This window comes from Somniosus microcephalus, chromosome 7, assembly GCF_052327205.1.
Source record: "Somniosus microcephalus isolate GS21.2 chromosome 7, FLI_Smic_1.0, whole genome shotgun sequence".
In the NCBI taxonomy this organism is placed as follows: Eukaryota; Metazoa; Chordata; class Chondrichthyes; order Squaliformes; family Somniosidae; genus Somniosus; species Somniosus microcephalus.
Window position 1 is genome coordinate 117,800,011 of NC_140993.1, and position 22,686 is coordinate 117,822,696.

Genomic DNA, 22,686 nt, shown 5'->3' on the forward strand with positions numbered 1-22,686 from the left:
ACACCAATTTCTCAGCATCTAGCTGAAGACTGCCAGTAACCCCTGCTGTTCATATTATTTAAATTGAACATCTTTCGAATACTTCGCCAATCTGGTCGTGGTCCTCCCTAATGTTGGCAGAAGGTCCACACAACCCAGCAATGCTGAAAGGATACAAGTTAAATCCGCAATGCTGAAAGTGCCCTGCTGGCAGGGGGATTGACAGTTCAATATATTTGTACACTGAGGTTTGGTACTGACCTACAGTGCTAATAAAGCTCCAGAGAACAGGGCCCTTTCCTGCAAGGGCAATGAACAGTTTAACTATGGAACGACAACAAACTGGTTGCATCCTCGCACTGTACTGTGGGAAGCCGTCTATCTGAACCACCAGCAGACGTTCTAGCACAGAAGTATAAACTCCAGGGATCTGAAGAGGAAAACAATTCCAGTGATACATATAAATTATTTAATATGTAAACTTTTCAATAAATTATTCCTTCAGAATATTCAAATTGCTGAAGAACAGCAATATTTTTTTCAATGTTATTACCACTAGAGTAACTACAGTTTAATTTCTTTGTATCATTTTAAAATCACAAGATTACAAAAAGTATCAGTTTATCTAGGGTTTAAAGAGCATATTCACCAATAAAATTAGGCATTTCAGTGACGAAAATTGTAATTCTACCTATACTAGGCAGTGCACTGGTGCCCCAATATTCCATGGCACTGACTAGTAGGACATAGGCTACATCTGCAATTTCCCATATGGTAAGCCATACTGAGTGAACTGGGGTTCTGCAATCACAGGGGAAGCGCAAAAATCAAAGACCGGTTCACCTTCTAGTGACTGGATCCAGAATGTCAATGGAGATTGTTTTAAATTAATTTTACTCATTGAGGTTACTTAAGCTCACCAATAATATAGGAGCTATGCAACTTTTGCCATTAAAATACAATTTAAAATCAACTTATTATAAAAGTCTATTGATGCAAATGAAACTTGAAACTAGTACATTCTCAAAACACAGAAATCCTATTTAAAAAAGGAGACAAACATAGGATGGTTATGAAATTTCCCAAAGCAACTAACACAGGGTGCACTTACTTTGTCTATGTGAAAGATGACACTCGCAATAGAGTCTAGGAAACTGGGGAGCTGATAAACACTGTCGTCTTCTGTGTCTGCCTCCGTGAGATACATCTGTTTACAACGCTGAATCAGCTCCGTGTACATGAAGTCAACATACTGTGAGTTCACAGCCTTACAGGGCTAAAATCATACAACAGGGAAATAAAATCAAATAATTGAGTCTACTTTAGGACTGTACTATTGTTGGTGAATTAATTGCAAAAGTAAAAAAGTACATAAATACACTTTCAAAATGTATTGTAGAATATACTGATCTTACATGATGCATATTCAACATTATTTTTGGTTAATTTCTGGTTAAGTTTACAGTACATAAGGAGCCCACTCTGTGCATCCAGACTGTGCCAGCTCTTTCCTCACGCAATCCAAAACTAATCCCACTGTCCCACCCTCTCCCTCTAGCCCTGTATCTTCCTCTGCATCAAATATTTAACCAATTTTCCTTTAAAAGATGCAATGGTGTCTGTCTCAACTGCTCCTTGTTGCAACAACAACTTGTATAGAACCTTGGTTAAGCCACACTTGGAGTACTGTCAACAGTTCTGGTCTCCATATTCTAAAAAGGATATAGAGGCACTGGAGAAGGTGCAAAAACGATTTACTGGAATGATACCAGAACGGAGAGGTTATACCTACCAGGAAAGATTGAACAGGCCGAGACTCTTTTCTCTAGAAAAAAAAGACTGAGGGGTGACCCGATAGAGGTCCTTAAGATTATGAAAGGGTTTGGTAGGGTAAACGTAGAGAAGATGTTTCCACTTTGACAAGACCAGAACTAGGGGCCATTAATACAAGAAACTAATAAATCCAATAGGAAATTCAGGAGAAAGCTCCTTATCTAGTTGGTTACCAGGACGCCAAGTTGGACAGCCAGGGGTAATGTGCAGGCCAGGTGTGTGGAAGAAACCGAGGGGAAACATCGAGAAAAACTGAGAGGAAACATCGAGAAAGACAGAGGAAACATCGAGAGAGGGGAAACATCGAGGGAGACCAAGATGGAAACATCGAGAAAGACTGAGGGGGCACTTTATTTATTTAATTTAATTAATTAATTAATTAATTAATTAAATTTATTTAATTATAAGTTGTGAGTTCCTCACGATGCTCTCCCAGTGCGGCCACCCTGTAACCAGAGATTATTCTGGAAGCCTGGGTAGAAATATCAATGTAATTACTGTAGAAATTACTTTTTTTACATTATTGCTTGTTCATTTTATGTGCTGTCATTTTATGTCTTTTATTTATTTTATGTCTGCTTTATTTATATTTAATTAAAGTATGTATGCGTGTATATGTCGGTATGTGTTTTTTTGTGATGGCGCCGATGAAGATGGCTGCCGTCCTTGCGAGCTCCGTGTGTACCAGGCAGCTAAGTGTTCTTGCTGCTTGGTGCTCTCGGCTCGTCAAGGAAAAAGCATTTCACTGACGAGATTACACTTCTTGTATTTAGTTATGTGACCAATAAAATTGAAATTGAATAGAGTGGTTAGAATGTGGAACTCGCTACCACAAGTAGTCAAGACGACTAGCATAGATGCATTTCAGGGGAAGCTAGGTAAACACATGAGGGAGAAAGGAACAGGGATATGTTGATGGAGTTAGATGAAGAAGGGTGGGAGGAGGCCCCTGTGGAGCATAAACATCAGCATGGACCTGTTGGGCCGAATGGCCTGTAGCCTGTTTCTGTGCTGTAAATATTATGTAATACTATGTAACCCTCTACAGACATTCTCCTAACCCCCTTCTTACTTTTATGGTGAAGATTTTAAATTGATGACCGCTTGTCGCCGACTCCCTAATCAGAGAAAATAGTGAATCCCCATTTACCTTATTAAAACCCGTCACAATTTTTAAAACCGCTTTTAAATGTCCTCTTAGTGTTCTCTACTCTAGTAGAAATTGTCCTAGTATCTGAAGTCTCTCCTCATAACTAGCTTCACAAGCCTGGCATCATCCTGGTGAATCTATGCTGTGTGCTCTCTATGGCTTTAATGTCCTTTCTATAATGGGTTGCAAAATCTACACAGAGTAGTCTTAACTATGGTCTAACCAATGTTTTGTACAAATTTATCATTACTTCTTTACACTTGTACTCTATGCCCGTATTTATAAAACCTAAAATGCTATAAGGGGTGTAAATGTACGACTGGATGGTGTGTGTGGGGGAACAGTTCAGAGGGCATTGGGACCAGTTCTGGGAGAGAAGCAACCTGTACAAGATAGACAGGCCTCATCTGAATAATTTGTTATGTGGGAGTGGAGGAGCTTTGGGGGGGGGGAAATGGCATTTAAACTAAATATAGCAAAGGGAGATAATTTTAAAAAATGAAGAAGCTGAAAGGGAAGCAAAAGAGACAAGGCATATAGGAAAGAATAGAGAAAACAGGAAATTAAAAAACAGATCAAGAGGAAAGATTAAAAGAGTAAAATTGCCAAACAGAGGCAGACTTGAGTTACTGGCCCTGAATTTGCGGTCGGAGGCTTCCCGCGGGCGGATGCCAGCAACCAGCAAAAAATTTACAAACTTACCTGATGGTCCCGGAGGTTCGGAGACTCACGCTCCTGGGCCTCTATGCGTAGAGGCCCACGTATCCCAGGGACACAGGCGGTTCGCAAGCACCCCTGGGATCACATGGGCTGGCCCAACCAATGAAAGAAAGGGATCCCCATTCATACTTATGGAGATTCCGTACGTACAGAATCCCCATAAGTGTGAATGGGAATACCCCCAAAAGTACACGTACACTTCAAATACATTTTTTTTTAAATCACATTTAAAATTAATCAAAATGGCATTTAATATTTAATACAAAAATTTAATTTTTGAAAAATAAATTTACATATTTTAAAGGGGCTAAAAATAAACTGACCTTATTTCACAGGTTTTATTTTCTGTTATTTAAAAGTCTTACGCTTTTACCAGGTGTAAGAATTTCAGAGGCATTCGCTGGGCAGAAGTCAAGCAAATCTCTGCCTGCAGACGCCCTTTTCCCGGGGATGCGGATGGTCTGACAAGAAGGTTCTTGACAGATCGCAAGTTCCGGGTTTTAGCGCATGCCTAAACCCGGAACTTGCGCGGCCCCTACGGGCACGGGCGCACCTCATACGCATTACGGCCCATAGTTACATAAATGCACAGCACAAAAATTCATGGTTGAGAGATTTTTTGGGGATTGGAGTGGAAGGACATAAAGTGATGGTCCTCAGCAGTCAGTGCTGGGACCATTCTTCATCTCTGAAAATTATCTGGACTCCTGTGTTTACAGATGACAAATATAGGGAGCGTAGTTAACTGTAAAGAGGACTGTAAACAACTTCTGAGGGACAGTCAAGCCAGTACATTGGACAGATAGATACTGAATGAAATTTAATGCAATTATGTGATGTGATAGAATCTTACAGTACAGAAGGCAGCCATTCGGCCCATCATGCCTGACACATTCTTTTAAAGAGCTACCTAATTTGTCCCACTGCCCCTGCTCTTTCCTCATACCCCTACAAATGTTTTCTTTTCAAGCATATATCCAATTCTCTTTTGAAAGTTACTATTGAATCTGCTTCCACCACCCTTTCAGGCAGTGCATTCCAGATCATAACGCGTTGCCTAAAAATAATTCTCCTCATCCACCACCACCCCCCCCCCCAGTTCTTTTGCCATGTATGTAAATCAATGGTTTCCATTTCACTGAATGGTTAGTGTATATATCAGCACATAGGAATTTTTATGCTATTTTACAACCACTAAAGCCGCGATTTTGCTAACTTTGATGTGTCCATGGCGGGCAATGTCAGTGGCGGGTCCCAACCCCGCTGCTGGCTCCATCCTGCTGTGTAGAATTAATTTCCATTGATTGGGCTTGTTAAGCCCGCCCAGCGTGTTTCCCAGTCAATTAGAGGAAGCGGGTCTGGTGACGTCATTTGATGATACGTCATCAGCCAGTTTCCTTAAAGGGACCATGCGCAAATTTATTTTGACATTTGTGCTGTCAGTGTTCCACAGCATTGAGGTGCTGCAAACACAGACAATGACTGTACAAAGGCACAGGGTTGCACCCAGGCTCTCCCATGACTCCCTCCATATGCTTACAGAGGGAGTCACAGCACACAGGGAGGTTCTCTTCCCTTCCCATGGCGAAGACACCTCCCCAGGAGATCAACACAGCCTGGTTGCACATTGCAGAGGAGGGCACAAGCAGGGATGTGGTCAGCAGTGCCGCAAACGTTTCAATGATCTCAGTAGATCATGAAGCATTAGTACAAAGCCACTCAACCTCATCCTGCTGTGCCTCTCGTCACATCCCCACCCTACTCCTGCACATTCTTACTTACACCAACTTACCTTGTACCTCCATCCATCCTCTCTATCTACATTATCACATCCCCATCTCACTAGCCACCCCTCACACTCACCCTCATCTTAGTGCAATCATACCAACTAACACACAAGGGTAGGCACTTGGGTGTTTTAAGCAATGTTCATGTAAAGTTTCTGTTAATGTGGTGTCAAACATTGAAACCTTTATTTTCAACACTTTTGTGTTCTTGGACAGATTTGTGTGCACCTTTGGAAGTGGCTTAGTGAGTTGCAGTGAATGGTGAGACGTAACGGTAACCCCCGCAATGGTGATGAGTGTGAAAGGAATGGTTTGGGCATTGTAGGGATGTTTATGGTGTTGGTGTGGGGAGGTGCCAACCTGGCACATCATGTGGCAGCCAGGGTGTACAGCATCAAGTGAAGTAAATCTGGCCATGGTGAGGCCGTCCCTGGCTTCCTGGGTAGCAACGTGGTCAGGTGCTGATGCCCTCTGTCCTGTGCAGCGTCAGTTGATTGCGGAGAAGGCTGGTGTTGTTGTTGGTGCTGCTGGAGTGCCTGGTGCTGCTGGTGTTAGGGCTGGTCGTGGTGAGAGAGTATAAAGGGCACCCATTCTGATGGAATAGATGGTAGATGAAGTAGAGATGACAGGAGCAATCTGTTAATGGTGAGAGAGGTAATGAGGTCAGACTGGATGGAGACTTGTGTAAAGACTTGCAGCATTGTGACTCTGTTGTGGAAATGCAGTGAGGAAGAGCTTGTGGCTGAGGGAAGATATCTCTGTATTACTGTACACTTGAAGCTGTCAACTCAACAGCTGATTCAATGGCCACTGATTTCCAGCCTCAGCTTGACAGACGTGGTCCACGACCAGCGTGGACCCCGTGGGAGAGCACGTAAAGTCAAAAGGTGAGCTCAAACGTGTTCTTAATGATCTCTAAACAAGGTCATCATTACCTGAATTGGGTCCCCCGCCGCTGTGTGTTGGGTCTGCTCAGCGCCCACAGACCCGACATTTGGTAAAGGCAAGTGGTGGCGGGTTCGCAGCGGGGTCCCAACCCGCTGGAGAAAAGAACTACTTTCCCACCTGACCCACCACCGATCGCACCCGCTGACCCCCTGGAAAATCTCAGCCTAAGCTTTTGTAGAGGAGAGTGCAGAGGGAAGTAGGATATTGATACATTTTGAGGAAGAATAAGGAGAAGACATATACACAAAATAACAAAACTAACTGGTAGAAGGTTTACAAAACCAGAGAGAATTAGGGTCTGAGATAAACAAATCTTTAACAATGGGAGGACAAATTGATAAGCTGATTAAAAAAACATATGGAATCCTAGGTTTTGTAAATAAGAGCATAGAGCACTAAAGCAGAGGTAATGTTGAATCTATTCAGATCATTGGTTAGGCTGCAGTAGGAATACAGTGTTCAGTTTGGACTTTAGGAAGGAAATCAAGGCCACAGAGAAGGTACAGAAGAGACTCACTAAGATGATGCCAGGGATGAGTATCTCACTAGCTACGAGGAGAGACAAGAGAAAATAAGCCTCTTTTCATTAGAACAAAGAATGTTAAAAGGAGATGTGATAGAGATATTCAAAATTATGAGGAATTTTGATGAGGTAAATAAGGAAAAACTTATGATGTTGCTTGTGTTATAACCTACGTAGTGCAACTGTATTCTTCTATAAGCCAGTACTGAGGAATCAGCTGAACAACTATATATTGCAAGAGGAAACCAGGAGAAAAGGATCACAATGCAGTGCTAATTATTTTTAATTTCTGGGGAATGGGCTGGGATTGAAATTACACACGTCACCAATTATAGCAAAAAAAACTATGTATTTTAAATATAATACTCCTGCTAATGTTATGCCAAAATTAGCAAAGATATGATTTTTTTTCTTATTGGAATTGAGTTTGCACAGTCCCAACCCAATTCATGATTGGTATGGGCCCAAAGGGGGGAAAAAACTACCTGCAATTTGGCACAATATGTTGTCTAGACTCAGAATGAATATATTCTTGTTTTTAGAAAAATTAACTTTTTTAAAATTTGGTACGATTGGTTGGTGCTGCAAAATGTATCCGACTTCTTTAGCCACTGTTACTATCAAGCACTACCAGTCATTGTATACCACACTAGAAATGGAGTAAAGTTTCTCTTCCCCAACATGTCCCAATCTTAGTAAGTCATAATCTGCCCTAATATGCACATCAACCACTCCTTTGGCATCTGAGTAAGTCTGCAGTTTAACGCAAGTACATTTTATTTGGGGGATCACACACCAACTGGCGTTATCCAAATAATTTTCAGTTCAACTAATGCAACCATCAGAGAGGCAACTTATATTCCATCACTACTAACGCAGAATGGTATCCAGACTACTAGGGCTTACATTTTTGTGTGTTACTAGAACTGTAGTAATGTTTATGCAAACACTTCTCTCGCTTCTATACCTTATGTTATACATACAAAGTAATTGCTTATATAACAAGTTAAAAAAGTGAAACATACAGCTGCAAAAAGTCCATATCCTCGTATGGCGATGGACAGCTCTTTAGTGCTCGATTCCGTTGTCCGGATAATGGCATAAAACTGTTGCATAAAGTACTGCAATTTATCTTTGTGCAAATGAGCATTTTCTGCCACTTGTAATGCAATCTGTGTATGGGAAAGATAAGAGTATGGGTTAACAGTTTCACCTGTTTTCAAGTACACTGCAGAAGTCTAGAAGGAGTTGCTATCCAAACTGCATGTTGCTATATCTTATAAATACAACTACTGGCAGCCATAATGTCCCATTTACAGTCATGCAGCCTAACAAAATATTCCATTCCTGCAAAACTGGATTTGGGATTCATCTGAAGCTGCTCTAATGTCAGGAACTTTAAGAATTTAAAAAAAACTAACACTGGCTCCAATCAAAAGGAAAATCAGGCAGTGTTTATAATGGGCAGCTGATCTGATAGCGCCCATTTTAGACACCACCAAAGTTGAATGTTCTGCCCATTATCTGAAAATGGGGCAAGATCATACAGACCTCAAAAACTCTGGCACTGGTTGAACAAATTTGTTTTTTAAGATGCACTTAAAGCTATTACCACAATAACCAGAACATTGTGCTGTATCAAGAATTTCTATATCATCACAATTGACCAATGAAAGAGTTAACACAAAAATAGTAGAAGACTAATTTTGCGTGTAATTGGCAAATTAACTTCAATATAGGTAAGTGTGAGGTGGTACATTTTGGTAGGAAGAATAAGGAGGCCACATACTCCTTGGAAAGTAAGTGTCTAAATGAGGTAGAGTAGGAGAGGGATCTGGGGATACAGATATACAAATCACTAAAAGTAGCGACACAGGTCAATAAGGCCATAAAAAAAGCAAACAAAGCATTGGGGTTCATTTCTAGAGGGACAGAATTGAAAAGCAGAGAAGTTAGGCTAAATATGTATAGAACCTTGGTTAGACCACACTTGGAATACTGTCGACAGTTCTGGTCTCCATATTCTAAAAAGGATGGAGGCACTGGAGAAGGTGCAAAAACGATTTTCTGGAATGATACCAGAACTGAGAGGTTATACCTATCAGGGAAGATTGATCAGGCTGGGGCTCTTTTCTCTAGAAAACAGAAGACTGAGAAGTGACTTGATAGAGGTCCTTAAGATTATCAAAGGGTTTGATAGGGTAGACATAGAAAAGATGTTTTCACTTGCAGGGGAGACCAGAAGTAGGGGCCATAAATATAAGATAGTCATTAATAAATCCAATAGGGAATTCAGGAGAAACTTCTTTGCCCACAGATTGCTTAGAATGTGGAACTCACTGCCACAATGAGTAGTTCTGGCCACTAGCATAGATGCATTTAAGGGAAGCGAGATAAACACATGAGGGAGAAAGGAATCAAAGCAGATGTTAATGGAATCAGATAAAGAAGGGAGCGAGGAGGTTAGTGTGGAGCATAAACACCAGCATGGATCTGTTGGACAGAATGACCTGTTTCTGTGCTGCAAATACAATGTAATACTATGTAATAATTGTGTAGGACACTCCGTATCACATTTTTTATTATATTCAAATGAAACAATGCCTCTCCACTTCTTGTAATGTATTATAATAACGTTTGCTGAAGAAACCAAACTATGCGGCCAGCTGGCGAGTACCCTGGCGTGACTCCACAGCTTCTGGAGAGGGAAAATGTTTTTATCAATTTATGGCAAATATGTATGATTTCAAACACTCCATTAGAATACTGCAGTGATTAAAGGAGAATTACCTCTTTAAGGAAACTTTCAAGAGCAGCATTGCCAGCTTTTTTCATATCAGCATTTGTATGGCCACACCATTTCGACATTGTTTCAAACAGTGTTTGATAGCTGTCCATGAGGCAGGTGCTGAATTGGCTCGAGTGCAATGTGAACAAGCGCAACCCAGCTGTACCAAAAATACAAAAAGAAGTTGAACTCTTGAGCATCCCCACAGGGATTTTTATTAGATTTCCTCTTCACAACCAGTTACAACTGTAGCGACTGCTTAATCCACAAATTTGCAAGCACATCTCAAAACAACCTTAAGTTGAATAGAGGGAGAAATTGATGGTCGGATGGAAAAATATATCCTGTGGCGTGGTCTTGAACCATACAGGCCATGAAGGTCCCAGATTCAATCCCTGGTATGTGCTAAGTTGGCAAATATCAGCCATGGTGGTAACTGAGATGCTACAATCAGCTTCACATCCAGCGCAAGAGAATAATCAGCAAGGTATTCACTCCTGATCACTATCGAGTGACTCTTGCTGGAAGTGAGTATGCATGAATATCCAGTGAGGACAGGATCAATTGTGATGGGCTCTATACTTCAATAGCTGGCCAATACTCAATGGTCAACCTCACATATTAAGAATGGTCACCTGGGCAAGTTACCAAAAGGGCTGCCAACCACTTTGAATTTGTTCACCTTCAATGAAAAACCAGAAGGGGAAGCGACAAGTATCTTTGCAAATTTAAACAACATACATAATTACTAGTTTGCAATCATTTTTTCCTGTATTTACTGTCATTAAAATCTCCTTCACTTTCACATCCTGTGTCCTAATTACAAAAGGTGCAGTTTCAGGTTCTTTGTGTCCACTTCCATAAATGGATGAATATTGAACCCTTTCATCTCTGCAATTACAAGAGTTTGAATTTCAAATGGTTATTGTATCAATTTTGAAAGGTGATGTAAATTAATCAAATATATCTTACCCAAAGGAACAGCATATCTCTTTATGTCAATCTGTTAAAAGAAACACAAATATATTAACAGAGCATGCCACCCTATATTGTTAATGATTGGTAACAGTCTGCTCCAGTGTCTAGTAGCACGAGGCAGTCCATTTCTTCCACTTTTACATCCAGATGATCATGTACCGAGTTGTTTCCATAATAAGGACCCCTTTTTATGTGAACAGGTTGTTAGCCTGACCAGGGAGAACTGGCTCGATGCAACAGGGTAGCTTGCCATTCTGCTCCCGTCAGACACAAGTATAGGGCTGTTTGGAGTGGGGCTCAAACCCAGAACATTCTGATTCAGACGTGGGAATGGTATGAGTGAGCCACTCCAACTGGAAACAGTAAATTAGGATAATTAGTGAGGTGCTGTTGTGCATATGTTTTACCAAGCCAATGCTCATTTTAGCATTCACCTTTTCCTTGCACCAAAACGATCACTAGCTTAGTAAAACCACCAATATCTGTGCGCCTTTTGCTTATTACTACCATCAGATCTGATATCATAGCCCATTCATTAATCTGTAGGCAAAAAACAATTACAGTAGACAGAATCTTTAAGCAGAGAGAACACAAATAAAATTATAAAAACATCCCGAATAGCCATTCAAGAGGTATTACAAAGATGGGATAGCCAAATCGCAGCATTGATGAGTCCACAGTAATCAAATTAAGGCAAGAGCACTAGATTAAGTGCTCCCAAATACTGTGTTTGAAACTTCACATTGAAAAAGTCATGTCTTCAGATGTCAGCTACTTGTTACATATGGTCTCCAATTGTTTTTTAATATTTGTTCATGGGTTGTGGGCGTCGCTGGCAAGACCAGCATTTATTGTCCAACCGTAGTTTCCCTCGAGAAGGTGTAGGAGTTTCGCAAAATTCCCCTGAAAACAAGAGAAACATTGGTCCACATCGTGGATGAAGGTTTATGTGTTTTGAATTGCCTCTGGGTCAGATCAATGTTTTGAAGCATGCTTAGAGCCACGAAAGACTGCTGGGCTGGACTACAACGGAGTCGAGGAAATTCGTGGAAATATTCACACGCATTGAGAAGGAACATCTTGATTAAGGCTTGTGCTTTTGAGCCCGGTCAAACACAGAGGTTTACAGCTTGTAATGTGTTTGTGTGAAAGACCTGTCAATCAAACCAGGGAGGTCAGGAGTTGCCCACTTGACCCGAGGCCACAGAGACAGGTTGTTATGGCTGGCTATGATTCAGCAACCAATCACAGTCCTTTTTTTGTGTACTGGTCAGACAGAACGGCAGGAGCATGAAAGACCTGTCAATCAAACCAGGGAGGTCAGGAGTTGCCCACTTGACCCAAGGCCGATTATGGCTGGCTATGTTTAAACAAGCAATTCAGCAACCAATCACAGTCCTTTTGTTTGTGTACTGGAACTTTAGGCAGGAATTTTTCCAGACAGAACGGCAGCAGCACACAGGTATAAAGATAGCTACTGAGAAGCTATCTGGCCTCTTTTTACTTCGCTGGACCACAGGTGAGCAGAGTGTTCTGACTCCTCAACAAGACAACCTAGCAAGGAGTTTGGGGTGGTGATTTAAGGGAATTGCTAAGATTGTTTAAATAACATTGTAGCCATTGTATCCCTCGTTTTTGCCGTCTGTACCCCCTTGTTATATACTTTTATATACTGCATTTACTGTGTTCGTGTGGTATAGTTTATATTTGATTATGGTTTCTTTAGTTTAATAAATTTTGACTTGTCTCATATCCAAACCAATTGTCCGCTTTAACATCATTAATTATAAGTCCTCCAGTCAGAACTGAAAGGTGGGGTAGCGATTCGGAACCGGTTAAAATTGGTTTACAGTGCAGCAGGCAAAAAGGCTGCTGGCCAGGTATGTTACCATAAACCAGGTAATAGATGCCCCCCTACAAATGGCGACCCAGATGGGACTGGAGGCAGTTCTTGATTTAATGGTGATTTGGATCTGCAGCAAGCATCAGCTCTTCTCTTTCTTGCTTTCAGTCTGTGGGCAGTCCTGTGGAAGGTAGTGGCAGCGTGTAGGCTGACCTATCGGGGTATAGGTCGCTGGGTTAGGAAGGGTGAGAGGAGAGAGCAGGAGGAGGTTAAGGAGGCCAAGAGTCAGGAGTCCCAGTTTGAGAAATGCTAGGCGGGGGTTGAACGCCTCATGAGAGAGGTGAATGAGGCCAGAGCTAGTGGTATGAGGGTGTGGGAAGAAAATGCACGCCTCACACTAGAGGTCACGAAATGCCAGGCATTTATAGAACGCCTTGTGCAGGGAATCGCTGAGGCCAGGGAAAATGAGATGAGACTGCAGGAAGAGAATGCCCGGTTTAGTGAAACAGATCATGGCCCCTGTAGGGCAGAGATAGAAAGCTTTAACATGGCTTTAAAAGCAGCAAGGGGAATGATTTGCCTGATCAGCCCGAAGGCAGGTCAGCCGGATTTTACTGGCAGCCCAAGTAGAACCATCCCACAGGCAGCACCCAGAACGGTGCTGGATAGGGAATTAGATAAACCTGGGGCTCCATATCAGAAAGAGTGGCGCCAGGAGGGGAGCCTTCCCTCCCAGAACAAGGTCACTTGTTACAAGTGCGGGGAGGAGGGCCACTGGTGCAGGGATTGTAAAAAGCCTGGGAGAGATACAGCCAGGAACCCCGCAGCCCCAACTCAGAAGGCAGAGACAGACACAATCGAGTCTGTCCTGGAGATGTTAAAATCTCTCATGAGGGCCAACCAGGGAAAGGTAGCAGCCATCAGTGGTGCTGCAGCCCCCTTGCCCACCTCTGCCTTCCCACAATGACTGGAAAGAAAGGGGTTTAAAGTCAACCCCAACCAGGCAGCTGGGAGTGAGCCTGAGAATAGGAATCCTCAGCCCACAGCAGGCACAAGTTCACAGGCAAGCACTGTGGCTTGTGTGGGGGGAGGAGCCATCCCTGGGCAGAGTAAGCTGTTTAAGCCAGGGAACAGGGAAGGAGAGTTCTGGGACCCCTGTAGAGCAGGTCCAGTAGCAGAAATCCTGGACAGGGGAGGCACACAGGGAATAGTTTTGGCCCCAGACCAAAGGCAGATCCAAGTCCAAAATTCCCCATTTAAAGCCACTCGGGGAAGGGAACATGAGTTTGCCCACCAGTCAAGTTCAAGTTCACAGCCTGTAAAGACAGGTGCTGTGGCTTGTTTTCAGGGTAAAGTTGTTCAGCCCACAAATTGGGACACTTCCCTACCCCAGTGGGACCTAAATTTTGGCAAAAGTTCGAATTTGAAATGGTTAGGTGGCTTAGGAACAGAGAAACAGCAGCCTGGGATCAGAAATCTGCAGGCTGCTGCCACTCCATCCACTGAAACGGTTCGCGCAGGCGCGGTCGCGTGCCTGAGGGGAGAGTTTTGCCAAAAGGAGGTTTGCGCAGGCGCGGCCGCCTGTTTGAATACAGAGGCTTCACAGCCTCTGCCGCGGGACTCAGGGGAGGAGATTCACGCAGGCGCACTCGCCTGTTTAAAGGGACCAGCTTCCCAGCCAGCCTCTAGAATGGTTCCCCCTATGATGTGGGATCCTGGGGGGGCAGGGATAGCAATCCCTCTTGCAGGAGACATAGGGAGGGAGCTGACACCAGGTTTTGCATCAGGAGAGAGAGATTTGTACCAGCAGGCTTCCAGATATATTATACAGTGCGGGCTATTTGGACATGGGGGAGAAGGTTCCCAGCCAGCTAGGGCTGTGACCCAAGCTCAGGGTCCGCCAGCCAAAGTTTCCCCCACAGAGACGCCCCTCAGAAGGTCTCTTCGGGTGCCCCAGCCCAAGAAAACATGGTCACCCACTTTACAGTGGAGTAAGGCGGTCTCCCGAGCCAGGGAGAAGCCAAAGAACAGAGGTCCCCACTCAGCAGCCAGAAGCTGCGAGGGACCAGCAGCAGGAGGCAGTCCAGCTTCGCTGCAGCCAGCAGCAATCTGCGACGGGGCCAGAGATTAGCCTGGCCGCCCGGAGACGGGCGGCATTTGTATTATAGCTGTGCATTGATTGCGTTTTGATCGTAGCGTACTTTTAAGATGTATTTTAAGTTTAGAATGTTTTCAAATGTTTTGAGTTTAAGTGTAAGTTTAAGTTTACAAGTGTGCCAAATGTTTGTGTTTTGGTCCGAGGTCGAGGGACCCGACCACGCCTCCACCTAAAGCAGGTCAGGGAGAGACCTGGCTGCATGTCCTTTTATGTTTTGCAGGAGAATGGATGAAAACCAAGTAGCAGCCCTGTTCGCCCAGCCCGAGCTGGGCATCAAATGAAGATATGGAGACAGAGTGTTGGGGATCACCTCGCCACGGGACGAATCCAGGAGACCCCACAGCGATCTTCGGGAAAAACCGGACAGGGTCCAGAGGAACTTGCCTACTCCTCCTACGGGGAGGAGATGGCCCCAGCTGGGTGGGGCACAGGCCCCAACCCAGCACTATCCTGACTGAAGTTCACTTGCGGGAGACCTTGCTGTTGAGGAGTCATGGTGGGGAAGTGCGGGCGCCTGGTCAGATAAAGACGCGTTCCCCGGGAGTGGGTGGTGATGGCCCGGGAAAGATTGGATAGGGGAAGGGGAGACCCAAGAGTCACGTGGGTGCATTCGGGGGAGGGAGGAACTCACCCGGGGGGCCCGCGGGAAACATGAGGGGTACCCTGCCTCCACAAAGGGACAAGGGAACGGCTCGGGGCTGGTGGAGCGGACTGTTGGGGAAAATCCATTGTGTGTGTTCCATTCTGTGTGTTTTTAAAGATTAAGACCATTAAAGGGGGGGGGGGGGGGTGGAAGGAATATTTACTGCCCGGGTGGGAGGAGCATTACCCACTCGAGTTTCGCGACCCATCATTGGCACGGAATGGTCGTGGTTCTATTTCAGCATTTTGTTTAAAATGTTTAATTGGAGTTGTTTTTTGTATTTTGTGTTGCAGCCCCAAGTTGAGCAGAGGCGTAGGACCCTCTCCGTGCTTGGGATCATTTTGATTACATTGTGTAACTAAGACTGTAACATTTTGTAATAAGTTATAATGTAAAAAGTTTGTAAATTTGGATTACATTGTATAATTTTACAAGCGTATAGGGGTATGAGACCCCTTATTGAAAATTGATGTATCTGTAAGATGCCTACCGTACCACGGTTTTGTTTTTCTCGAATTTGAGGGGAATAGACGGGACGGGGATCAGTGGCAGATAGCTATTAGGTAAATACAGGGGATGGTTGTTTGTGAGGGGGTCAGAGAATTTTGCTCACTCCTTCGAGTCGATACTACAATCAAGTTTGAAGTATCAAAAGGGGGGAATGTAGGCGTTTCGCAAAATTCCCCTGAAAACAAGAGAAACATTGGTCCACATCGTGGATGAAGATTTATGTGTTTTGAATTGCCTCTGGGTCAGATCAATGTTTTGAAGCATGCTTAGAGCCACGAAAGACTGCTGGGCTGGACTACAACGGAGTCGAGGAAATTCGTGGAAGTATTCACACGCATTGAGAAGGAACATCTTGATTAAGGCTTGTGCTTTTGAGCCCGGTCAAACACAGAGGTTTACAGCTTGTAATGTGTTTGTGTGAAAGACCTGTCAATCAAACCAGGGAGGTCAGGAGTTGCCCACTTGACCCGAGGCCACAGAGACAGGTTGTTATGGCTGGCTATGATTCAGCAACCAATCACAGTCCTTTTTTTGTGTACTGGCCAGACAGAACGGCAGGAGCATGAAAGACCTGTCAATCAAACCAGGGAGGTCAGGAGTTGCCCACTTGACCCAAGGCCGATTATGGCTGGCTATGATTCAGCAGCCAATCACAGTCCTTTATTGTGTACTGGCCAGACAGAACGGCAGGAGCATGAAAGACCTGTCAATCAAACCAGGGAGGTCAGGAGTTGCCCACTTGACCCAAGGCCGATTATGGCTGGCTATGTTTAAACAAGCAATTCAGCAACCAATCACAGTCCTTTTGTTTGTGTACTAGAACTTTAGGCGGGAATTTTTCCAGACAGAACGGCAGCAGCACACAGGTATAAAGATAGCTACTGAGAAGCTATCTGACCTCTTTTTACTTCGCTGGACCACAGGTGAGCAGAGTGTTCTGACTCCTCAACAAGACAACCTAGCAAGGAGTTTGGGGTGGTGATTTAAGGGAATTGCTAAGATTGTTTAAATAACATTGTAGCCATTGTATCCCTCGTTTTTGCCGTCTGTACCCCCTTGTTATATACTTTTATATACTGCATTTACTGTGTTCGTGTGGTATAGTTTATATTTGATTATGGTTTCTTTAGTTTAATAAATTTTGACTTGTCGCATATCCAAACCAATTGTCCGCTTTAACATCATTAATTATAAGTCCTCCAGTCAGAACTGAAAGGTGGGGTAGCGATTCGGAACCGCTGTTAAAATTGGTTTACAGTGCAGCAGGCAAAAAGGCTGCTGGCCAGGTATGTTACCATAAACCAGGTAATAGATGCCCCCCTACAAGGTGGTGGTAAGCCGCCTTCTTGAACTGCTGCAGTCCGTGTGGTGAAGGTACTCCCACAGTGCTGTTAGGTAGGGAGTTCCAGGATTTTGACCTAGTGATGATGAAGGATCGGTGATAGACTTCTAAGTCAGGATGGTGTGTGACTTGGAGGGTGGTGGTGTTCCCATGCGCCTGCTACCCTTGTCCTTCTAGGTGGAACAGTTTTCGGGTTTGGGAGGTGCTGCAGTGCACCTTGTAGATGGTACACACTGCAGCCACGGTACGCCGGTGGTGGAGGGAGTGAATGTTTAAGGTGGTGGATGGGGTGCCAATCAAGCGGGCTGCTTTGTCCTGGATGGTGTCGAGCTTCTCGAGTGTTGTTGGAGCTGCACTCATCCGGGCAAGTGGAGAGTATTCCATCACACTCCTTATTTGTGCCTTGTAGATTGTGGAAAGGCTTTGGGGAGTCAGGAGGTGAGACACTCGCCGCAGAATACCCAGCCTCTGACCTGCTCTTGTTGCCACGCTATTTATGTGGCTGCTCCAGTTAAGTTTCTGGTCAATAGTGACCCCCCCAGGATGTTGATGGTGGGGGATTTGGCGATGGTAATGCCGTTGAATGTCAAGGGGCGGTGGTTAGACCTCGCTTGTTGGAAATAGTCATTGCACTTGTGTGGCGCGAATGTTACCTGCTACTTACCAGCCCAAGCCTGAACGCCCTCCAGGTCTTGTTGCATGCAGGCATGGGCTGCTTCATTATCTGAGGAGTTGTGAATGGCACTGAACACTGTGCAGTCATCAGCGAACATCCCCATTTCTGACCTTATGATGGAGGGACGGTCATTGTTGAAGCAGCTGAAGATGGTTGGGCCTAGGACACTGCCCTGAGGAACTCCTGCAATGATGTCCTAGGGCTGTGATGATTGACCTTCAACCACCACAACCATTTTCCTTTGTGCTAGGTATGACTCGAGCCAGTGGAGAGTTTTCCCCCGATTTCCATTGACTTTAGTTTTACTAGGGCTCCTTGATGCCACACTCGGTCAAATGCTGCCTTGATGTCAAGGGCAGTCACTCTCACCTCACCTCTGGAATTCAGCTCCTTTGTCCATGTTTGGACCAAGGCTGGAATGAGGTCGGGAGCCGAGTTGTCTTGGCGGAACCTAAACTGGGCATCAGTGAGCAGGTTATTGGTGAGTAAGTGCCGCTTGATAGCACTGTCGATGACACCTTCCATCACTTTGCTGATGATTGAAAGAAGACTGATGGGGCGGTAACTGGCCGGATTGGATTTATCCTGCTTTTTGTGGCAGTTTTCCACATTGACGGATAAATGCCTGCGTTGTAGCTGTACTGGAACAGCTTGGTTAGAAGCGCAGCTAGTTCTGGAGCACAAGCCTTCAGCACGACAGCCGGGATGTTGTCGGGGCCATTAGCCTTTGCTGTATCCAGTGCACACAGCCATTTCTTGGTATCACATGGAGCGAATCGAATTGGCTGAAGACTGGCTTCTGTGATGGTGGGCACCTCAGGAGGAAGCAGATATGGATCATCCACTCGGCACTTCTGGCTGAAGATGGTTGCAAATGCTTCAGCCTTGTATTTTGCACTCGTGCTGAGCTCCACCATCATTGAGGATGGGGATATTCATGGAGCCTTCTCCTCTCGTTAGTTGTTTAATAGTCCACCACCATTCATGACTTGATGTGGCAGGACTGCAGAGCTTTGATCTGATCCATTGGTTGTGGGATCGCATAGCCCTGTCTATAGCATGCTGCTTCCGCTTTTTTAGCATGCATGTAGTCCTGTGTTGCAGTTTCCCCAGGTTGGTACCTCTTTTGTAGGTACGCCTGGTGCTGCTCCTGGCATGCTCTTCTACACTCCTTATTGAACCAGGGTTGGTCCCCTGGCTTGATGGTAATGGTAGAGTGAGGGATATGCCGGGCATGAGGTTACAGATTGTGGTGGAATACAATTCTGCTGCTGCTGATGGCCCACAGCGCCTCATGGGTGCCCAGTTTTGAGCTGCTAGATCTGTTCTGAATCTATTCCATTTAGCACAGTGGTAGTGCCACACATGATGGAGGGTGTCCTCAGTGTGAAGACGGGACTTGGTCTCCACAATGACTGTGCGGTGGTCACTGCTACCAATGCTGTCATAGACAGATGCATCTGCAACAGGTAGATTGGAGAGGACGAGGTCAAGTAGGTTTTTCCCTCGTGTTGGTTCTCTCACCACCTGTCGCAGGCCCAGACTGGCAGCCATGTCCTTCAGGACTCAGCCAGCTCGGTAACGAGTGGTACTACCAAGCCATTTTTGGTGATGGACATTGAAGTCACCCACCCAAAGTACATTTTGTGCCCTTGCTACACTCAGTGCTTCTTCCAAGTGGTGTTCAACATGGAGGAGTACTGATTCATCAGCTGAGGCAGGGTGGTAGGTGGTAATCAGCAGGAGGTTTCCTTGCCCATACTTGACCTGAAGCCATGAGACTTCATGGAGTCTGGAGTCAATGTTGAGGACTCCCAGGGCCACTCCTTCCCGACTGTATACCACTGTGCCGCCACCCCAGGCGGGTCTGTCCTGCCGGTGGAACAGGACATACCCAGGGATGGTGATGGAGGAGTTTGAGACATTGGCTGAAAGGTATGATTCTGTGCGTATGACTATGTCAGGCTGTTGCTTGACTAGTCTGTGGGACAGCTCTCCCGATTTTGGCAAAAGTCCCCAGATGTTGGTGAGGAGGATTTTGCAGGGTTGACTGGGCTGGGTGTGCCTTTGCCGTTTCCGTAGCCGGTGCCGAGGTTGATGCCAGGTGGTCCGTCCGGTTTTATTCTTAGTGTTTCGTAGCGGTTTCTTACAACTGAGTGACTTGCTAGGCCATTTCAGAGGGCAGTTAAGAGTCATCCACATTGCTGTGGGTCTGGAGTCACATATAGCCCAGACCAGGTAAGGACGGCAGATTTCCTTCCCTAAAGGACATTAGTGAACCAGATGGGTTTTTACGACAATCCAATAGTTTCAAGGTTACCATTACTGACACTAGCCTTTTATTCCAGATTTATTTAATTATTTAATGTCACTCCACCACCTCTGTACTTCCTAAACTTCAAATTATGGATCAAATTATGTCTGAATCGATATTGATATTTCTGCTCCAAGATTTCTCAATTCCCCCAAGGCAATATTTAATCAGTTATCCTTCCAGTTGACAGGCATTTATCTACACACAACGTCCAGCAATTTAGAACTAACCTGCAGATTTATGGCTTTCACTGCATAGTCAAAAATATCCCTTGATGTCCTTGGATCTAAAAAGTATATTTGCAAATTGTTATTTTTATTCACATGGCTGGAGTGCATTAAGCATTTATATCTCAATATAATTTAAACAAGAAACCCACCTTCCTCTACAGATTTAGTGAAGTTTACCATAAGTGCTATTAACCCTCTAAGGCATCCCGATACCACTAGAAGCTTTGGCTCTCTTGTTGCAGAGGTCATCTGAGGAATTAGAAATTGTAAACACATTTATAAAGAATGGCTTAACAATTTTACAACAAAAAAGGAACCAAGAACATCTTCCCCAGTGAGCTGCTTTCCTAAAACACTTGTTTACAGAACACTGCCACAATTCCTTCCACCTTAGCAGCAGATTGACTGTGAACTATCCATCACCCCTGTCCTTATAAAACAATGTATCCTCCAACTTACCTTGGGCAAATCGATGGGAGATTGGCAATGCATTGAAAAAAGTGAGTAAACATATCACTTTCAACATTTGTTTTTCTATGAGATAACCAACAAAAAGGCAATTTCCTATCAGCACCAAGAAAGAACAGATGGTAGGCAATTACTGCAAAGGGCAAGGAAAGCCACAGAACAAATTACTGCAGACCATTTTCACGCACTTGTTTTTATAATTGAGAAATTTAGGTTAAGGACCAACGTCTATAGTACAGAACACCACCAAATCTGATGCCAAGTCTTGGTTATTAAAAAGTCTTAAAATTGTAAAAAAGGAAGGAAAGATTGAAGTAAGGAGTTTCACAGTTTTGAAGCCATTGGAAAGAACAGGGGAATGAGGTGATGAGTCTTCCATAGTGAGGATGCAAGGAGAGGGAAGCCATTGTATTTGGAGTTTAGGAAGCACAGGAGATTTTATCCTATTGGACAGAATGGAAAAAGCCTGGAAGTATGCTGCTTGCCCACCCTCTTGGACAGAGAATTATTCCGGTGTATTCAAGATTTTAAAGGGTATAGACAAGATAAATGTCAATATTAACATCGTCACAGATCCTACAAGAGAGGACAGCATCAAACGTAGAAGAGGAAGGGTGAAATGATAGTTTAGATTTAACTAGATTATGTAGAGTAGTGAATGTATGGATGGAATGGACTGGCGAGGGAGTGAGTAGGCAAGAGAGTGTTCAGTAAGTACCTGGAGGGAAAAAAATGATAGAGGATTTTGAACGTTCCTAAATATTGGGACCAGTCAGGTGGACTGCTGTGGTCTTTTCCAGTTCTGTAACTTCTTATATCTGGTGCAAAGAAGACTTAAAGGAGAAGTAAAACAATAAACTAAGCAATGGTTGAAAACAAAATCTTACATAAGACAACAAAGGGGAGGATTTCAAACTCACCTGTGTTTTCAACTCACTTAAGTAAGCACGAAAGAGTTTTTCTGAATTATCAAGCATATCAGTCGGCTGTACTTCTGCTAAAACCCCCAACAGCTCATATACCTTCTCCAACACTATGAAGACAAATATTAATGCAATTACATAAATGTTTTATATAAATAATGTAACCGTTAGGTATCTTAAACAGTTGTAAACAGATTGGTGCCAGATTAAGTAAACAGATAAAGCATCTATACCCACTCGAGACCAAAGAGACTGCTGCTCCATCAAATATTGCTCAGCAAGGTGAGGGATGTTTTAGTGCTGGAATGGAAGGCTTTCCAATGCACCACTATCATTTTTTTCTATTTCCCATGCCAAACACTCCATTCCCTCTCTGAGTGACATTGCCAGTCTGACAGCAATAAACATTCCTAAATCAACGACGGCACTGATGAATTACAACATGGACCTCCAGTACATTATATGCATTAACCAAAGCTCTGCTCTATATACCCCTCCACCTTCGCCCACTGCACTGGCATGTCACCTCCTTTTCCCACAGTGTGTCTTTATTGACCTCAGAGGAAAACTTGATAGTTCTCACTGTTCCAGTCAAGGAATTGTGACCAACATACATCGCTTTGAGTGCCAGTTACACTGCATTCCACTTTACAGTGCTGAGACCTAGGGGGAGGCTTCCAATGTTTAATGGCAGCGGAGGCAGAAACGGCCACTAAAACTGTCAGAATACAGGAGATAAGCTGAAACTGCCACATTGTGTTTTTTCCATAACTCTGTTTTCCTAAACTACAGGGAACTTTTTTTTATCCGGCACGGACGGGACCGACGTGGTGCCGATTCATCAAAAATTCCGGATAACCAAACGCTATAGTA

At 44.1% G+C, this 22,686-nt stretch overlaps 1 protein-coding gene across 1 annotated transcript in view; it reads right to left on the reverse strand.

Annotated features, from left to right (window-relative positions):
* Positions 1-22,686, reverse strand: part of prkdc (protein kinase, DNA-activated, catalytic subunit) — a 300,538-nt gene that overhangs the window by 256,325 nt on the left and 21,527 nt on the right. Inside the window, 8 exon segments of the mRNA XM_085992889.1 lie at positions 241-409; positions 1,091-1,255; positions 7,966-8,112; positions 9,731-9,888; positions 10,701-10,731; positions 20,423-20,478; positions 20,572-20,671; positions 21,811-21,923. Of these exon segments, the coding sequence (XP_085849015.1) occupies positions 241-409; positions 1,091-1,255; positions 7,966-8,112; positions 9,731-9,888; positions 10,701-10,731; positions 20,423-20,478; positions 20,572-20,671; positions 21,811-21,923 (939 nt within the window).